We start from the raw sequence: 6654 nt of genomic DNA, 5'->3' as shown, positions 1-6654 counted from the left end.
GGTCATAGGGAAAAGGGCAATGGCTGCACTTCTGTATTGTGAGGAGAGTACCGGTAAGCATGAACGGTAGGCGGATTGGCTGCAAGTGCTGGTGAGCACTAGGCTGTCAGCGTTGGAACCTATCTGACAGCCAAGGCCCACTGAATTCCTGAGCTGCAGCTGAACTATTCCGCATGGACTTTTTTGCATGATGTCCCTGTGTTCACCATCACACTGTGTTTGACAGTGGAGGCCCCATTTAGGCCCTGTGCTGTTAATCACATTCACACTATTGTGTTGATTTGTGCAAACAGAGGAAGGAGGCAGCAGGCTGACAGCGACTATTAAAAAAGCCATGGGAGGTAAGGAGTTTAAAATGGCTTTAATCCCACCAAGACTTTGTGTGAGTGTTTGCATATGGCTTTGTGCTTGCCTGCTTATGTGTGCCTGCTTGTGTGTGCCTGTTCTTCTGTGAGAGAAAGAGGGAGAGAATAAGAACACGCTCAGGAGATATTTTAAGCGGACTGTGTGGAATGCTTTTGTGTACATGTGTGCTTGTTTCTTTCTGTGTGTGTGTGTGTGTGTGTGTGTGTGTGCACGCTTGAGAAGTTACAGTATTGTGCCAAACAACAACAAATAACAGAATGGCATTAAGAAGCAGCAAATATTACAAAACAAGGAAATGTTAACATATCATCCTGCTTGGCTTTCATTTTGTGTGATGGGTTATTCTGTTTTGTTGACATACATGCATTTCTCATGTGTTTTGATATGTGCTGCAACTGGTATAGAAGTTATTATGTATGATTATATCTTCCTGTAGCCCCGCCCCTAGCCTCGCCCACTTGCCAAGCTCATTTTAATGAGAACCTGCACGGGGCTGCCAGCAGTTATTATTCACACAGCGCTGATGATGCACCTCAGGCACTGGGCTACTGGCAGTTTGTGTTCACACTGCTCTGATGATGCACCTCAGGCACAGGGCTGCTGTCAGTTATTATTTACACAGCTCTGATGATGCACCTCAGGCATGGGACTGACGGCTGTTATTATTCACACAGCTCTGTTTATGCACCTCAGGCACGGGGTTGCTGGCAGTTTTTATTTACACAGCTCTGATGATGGACCTCAGGCAGGGGGCTGTAGGCAGTTTATTTTCACACAGCTGTGATTATGACCCTCAGGCATGGGGCTGCCTGCAGTTACTATTTGCACAGCTCAGATGATGCACCTCAGGCGCAGGGCTGTAGGCAGTTTTTGTTCATACAGCTGTGATGATGCACCTCATGCATGAGGCTGCCAGCAGTTTCCATTCACGCAGCTCTGGTGATGCACCTCAGCCCGGTATAATGAACCTCAAGCACAGGGCTACCATCAATTTGAATACATACAGCTCTGATGCACCTCAGGCACTGGGCTGCCGTCAGTTATTATTCACACAGCTCTGATAATGCACCTCAGGCACGGGGCTGCCGGCAGTTTGTGTTCATACAGCTCTGATGATGAAAATAAGTGGTGGGCAGGGGTAAGCAAAGGAGACCAGGAATGGTTGCCTGGAACCATCTCCCAGGGGAATTGATACTTAAGGGCGGTGTGATCAATTACCACAAAAATAAACTCAGGGGCATATCTATCGCCACGGGAACTGCATTTTTTGTGACATTCCCGTGGCGAAAGGGGCCTTGGCTTACGGACAAGGAAGCGTTAAGCCACTATGTTTAGCTTGAAAGGAGCATGCAGTGGATGTTGTGGTGAGTGTTCCACAGCAACACCCAATGTATTTGACTCTGCCCCCTATGTACAATGGTGGCGTACATAGGAGGTAGCGCCAAAATTAAGACTAAGAAAATCCTAGTCTTAATTTGGGGACAGGAGGAGAAATGTATTATTTCTCCTCGTTTTTGCTTTTTCCATGTGTGCTGCCTTGTGCAGCACACATGGAAAAAGCAAAACGCCATGGTTTGTTTATTTACAGGAAGGTGCCCCTTCCTGTACATAAACTAACCTTTTTCTTAAAAAAAAAATCATATTTTGTAACTTTCATGTGTGCTGCAGCACACATGAAAGTTACAAAATGGCATTTTAGGATTGTTTTTGTGAAGGAAAGGACCCCTTCCTGCACATAACCAATCTTCCCCTGCACACAGACACCCTTGCCCTCTGGTGCAAGGGTGCCTGCATTGGCGCTAAGTTGTTAAAATTAACGCCATCACAGGGGGAAATGCAAGGCTGCACCACATTCTTGTAAATATGGTGCAGACTTACGTTACCGAAGTGGCGAAGCTTGTCATTAAACCCAGGAGGCTAACGACAGGCTCTTCCACTTCATTGTACATATCCCCCTCATTTTTCTTTGAACGCATGTGGGTTGAGCAGTTAGTTAATGACACATGACAAAGGTGCACAGTATATGGGAAACTGTAACCTCCTCGATTGTACTATGTAATAAATACTTTCATAAACTGATCCTAAGTATGTTTTCCTTGATGGTGGTTATGCTTTATATTTTAACGTGAGTATTGTCTGCAATAATCACCTCCGATTTTTGTTGTTGTTGTAAAATGTTTGCTTTTTGTACCTATTCCTAGATGGCTGAGTCACTATATCACCAGGGTCCACTCACTGCCGATGACAAACTCATCATGGCCAGTATGTCCTGTGCCACCCACACTTCTGCCAGCTCTGATCATCCTCACTGCCCCTCCTCCTCTGGTGCCAGAATTTTATGGTGTTTGAAAGCTGGGGTTCAGAGCATCATGGAAAGGAGCAGGTGTGTGTGAGCCCTCCCAGATTTTGTGAAACACACTTTCTCTCTATATCGCATTATACACCTACTAGTCTAAGCCCACCCTCTCTACCGAGTGAGTGAAGCCGTATTTCACATTTTGTCATACAGATCTCTTAGCGTGACACAGCTCCCTCTTTCATTCTAGTGCCTGGAAGCACGCCTGCACATGCCGTCAGGTGTAATGTCTCTCGCAGCTCTGCCCCTCACAGTATTACAGATTTTTAATATTGACTACAGGGTCATGTTTTTAAACCCCATAGTAATCCAGATGCCAGTGATGCGCTCATAAACTTTAGTTTAATCTTCTTTATAATTCCGACTGAAATAACACACTTGGCACACCATTCAACAGTAATTGTGCCAGTTGCAAAGTCACTGTTTCAGTTCGGATTGCAGATAAGAGAAACGGTTGACAGGGTCCCCACCCCTTGCAGTTCTCGAGGGAAACATATTTATGCAGAGCAAAATGCAGCCATCGAAAGAAAAGAAAGAACATTTCATTTTGTTCAGATCTGCACCTTTATTTAAACATGTGCACAGGTCAATAGGTTGTAACATTGAAGATTCATGTGACAGATACACAATGTCACAGAAATGGCACAGCTGAGAAAAGATAATAAACATAGGACATTCTTACATCTGTTACAGTGAATGTCTTCATCGCAGGAGCTGAATCCTGGGTTTCATTCTGTAACTGAATGAGTTTCCACTGAAAATCACAGCCCTACAAATATTGTAGAAGACCTGGAAGTAGTACATACTCAGTCACTGAGATACGAATCCATGGCAGGGAGTTCACTACATTGAATCTCTTTATAAAAGAGAACACAGCATTGTGTAACTTACACAAATAGCGCCAAGACTGCTTCTAAAATGAAGACTTGGCACTAGTGAAAACTGTTACTTCTTTTCATTCAACAACAATGAATGTTACACTTTGGAGAATACACAATATGTGTGCACATTGTCACATACACTATTCAGAGATAATACACAAATCTCTAAAAGAACAGAAACACACTTTGCCTTCACAGAAGGCAGGGCTTGTAACTCATGAATTTCCATTTGAAAATACAGATATATTATCACTAATAGTTAAATGGCACTTAATGTGCCTTTTAGGGAATGTATAAAATACATCACATTCAACTTTCAGAGACAATTCAGAATTTCTGAAAGTACAGAAACACTTTGTCCACACAGTACTTTTATGATACATTTTCAATAGAAAATACTACATATCAAAATTGATACAAGGGAGGCGCGGAGCCGTTCATCCCTCACTTCAGCCAATGAGTGATAATTCTGTAATTTGTAACTTCATAGAGTCACAGACGGTAAACACACACTGAGTGTGTACAAGGCACTAATCGGAATCCCTCAGATTACAGCACAACTGGTATACTCACAGACACTTTCACCTGCAGAATCACAGGTGCACTGTATCCATCCTGTCAGGATATTAACATATTTGTACATCAAATAACTTCTTAAAATGAAGCAAAACTAGTAAATCCCAGAGCACTTCTGGAATTCAGGAATGTGAATAACATATTCTAAAAAATGCATCAAAATTCTCAAAAGCACGTCCTCTTGTAGGCAAGAACTCTACATGAGGTATGAATTTCTTGTAAAGAAACAGTTAAAAAAATTCTGAAACTGAAGGCACTTCCTATTAATTGAGTTAGGTAATTCTCTTCATTAAAGTATTATATTATAAATGATTACACATAGATCCATTGCTAAACAAATCCATGTTCATACAATATACACTGTGAAATCAACAGAGTTTCATCTAACGATTATCCTATTTGATATTAAATTCACGATGCCCATCCTCTAAGGATGTAATAGCTGCACTGCCCATCCTGTGGGGATATAATATTCACACTGCCCATCCTGTGGGGATATAATATTCACACTGTCCATCCTGTGGGGATATAATATTCACACTGTCCATCGCGAGTGTGGATTAAACATTCAAACACTGTCCATCCTGTGGGGATATAATATTCACACTGCCCATCGTGAGTGTGGATTAAACATCAAACACTGTCCATTCTACATGGATATAACATTACTCAGTGTCCATCCTGTAAGGATGTAATCGATCCCCCGCCCATCCTGCTGTGTGGATATAATACTCATACACTGTTTTATGAGGAAATCGCATTCTCGCACTCTTCATCCTATGAGGATATAATAGTCACACATTGGCCATAACATGAAGATATCACATGCACACACTGTCCCTCCTGCAAGGGTGTAATATACAGACTGTTTATCCTATGAGGATGTAATATTCACACTGTCCCTTCTATGGGGATACATCTTCACTCACTGTCGATCCTGTGGGCTTATAGTATTCACAAACTGTCCATCCTATGAGGATATAATAGACACACTGTCGATCCTGTGAGGACATGACTCACTCACTGTCCATCCTATGAAGATATACACTCGCTCGTCACTCCGCTCCTCGTGAGTATGGTAAACTCAGGGTCCGCTCCAGAGTCGAGAATGAATATTCTCCCCCAGAGAGGACCGAGGCCTCTAAAGAAGTCCGAAGAAAAGTCCAGGCCGCGGCCCCCGCATTACCAGGGTCTCCACGGGGCTCTGGGGCTGTCCTGGGCGGGCTCTTTAGTGCTGCTGGGACAGGACGGAGGCCGAGAAGGACACACCGCCTCTGCTGCAGCCGCAGGTCTATGGAGGGCCCGCAGCAGCTTCATCCGGGTCTCTGCGGGGGCTCCGTGGAGGGAGAGGAAGAGCAGAGAGTCCTGGAGGCACCGGGAGTGACCTTCACAGGAGGCCGCGGCTGTAGGGAGAGAGGAAGGGTTAATAGTTGTAGATTTAAACAGCAGGAAGTAAACACACAAAAAATGCATTTAAAGCTCTCTAGAGTGCTTTCTTCTGGTTGCTGAAATTAGTTTACAGGTATTTCTGATACGCTTAAAACACGAAGTTAAGTAAAATGGCACTGGAAATTGACATATTTAAACGTCATAATGAGCTTGCCCCAAGTACCTTCCCGATGCGACTATTAGCAGTTCCGTCTCTGCACTAACTAACCCAAACCATCCCCACACGCAGACAAACACAAATCTGCAGAGAACACCCACTGCAGTTTTGACCCTTCAATTCACTGCCTCTCACCTGGTGCCAGTGTCTGCACGCGCTGGGCCAGGTACGTCACGGCCATTTCCAGGATATCCGCTTTCTCTGCTTTGGGCGGAAGTTCATGTTCCTCAAACTCTCTCTGCAGTAACATCCTCAGCTGCTCAATGCTGCTGTTGATGCGATCTCTCCTCAGCTTCTCCACCGCTGGCTTCCGAAGCTGCAGAGGCAAAATGTGCATTTGTTATTTTATTGAAACAAACGTGTAAAGTTGTCTAAAGTCGATAAAAGGTCATAACAAAGCTCATAGTCACTACAGTGCGTTAAACAGTTCAATTAAATAATGTTAATTTAAAACTAGGGTGATATTCAAAGATCAATAAATACAGCCAATGTTGATATAATATATTGGAAGCTCATTTTAAACGTGTCCTTTTTGTATATACGAAACACCTAAATATGCTTTTTAAATATTAATGACCAGACTCTTACCTTTCTAATGTATCTCTCCTCGTGTTCTTCATATTTCCTCTCGGTGCTGAAAGGCGCCATCTTGCCCGGTGTGGGGTGAAGAGCGGGGTCTCTGCAGTGAACCCACAGTGATCGGTATCTGAAGAGCTCGCTCCCTCCTGCCCTATTTATCCCCCTCCGCCTGCAGGGTAATGTGTGGGTCTGGGGCTGCAGAGAGGTTCCCACACTCCGCAGCCAATCAGAGAGCAGCAGGAACAATGGAAGTGTGGCACATTACAGGGAGGGAGGGGAGGGGACATCTG

The 6654-nt window shown here is 44.0% G+C and overlaps 1 protein-coding gene across 1 annotated transcript; it reads right to left on the bottom strand.

Annotated features, from left to right (window-relative positions):
- Window positions 1-5361: 5361 nt before the first annotated feature.
- LOC144753303 (transcription factor HES-5-like) lies at window positions 5362-6433 on the bottom strand. Its single transcript, XM_078641042.1, has 3 exons — window positions 6374-6433; window positions 5921-6101; window positions 5362-5582 (listed from the first exon to the last, which is right to left on the bottom strand). The coding sequence occupies exons 1-3, from the start codon at window positions 6431-6433 to the stop codon at window positions 5362-5364; spliced, it is 462 nt and encodes a 153-aa protein (XP_078497168.1).
- Between the last annotated feature and the right edge of the window lie 221 nt (window positions 6434-6654).

This window comes from Lissotriton helveticus, chromosome 5_1, assembly GCF_964261635.1.
Source record: "Lissotriton helveticus chromosome 5_1, aLisHel1.1, whole genome shotgun sequence".
NCBI classification, from domain to species: domain Eukaryota; kingdom Metazoa; phylum Chordata; class Amphibia; order Caudata; family Salamandridae; genus Lissotriton; species Lissotriton helveticus.
This window is presented reverse-complemented; position numbering and strand designations above follow the sequence as displayed.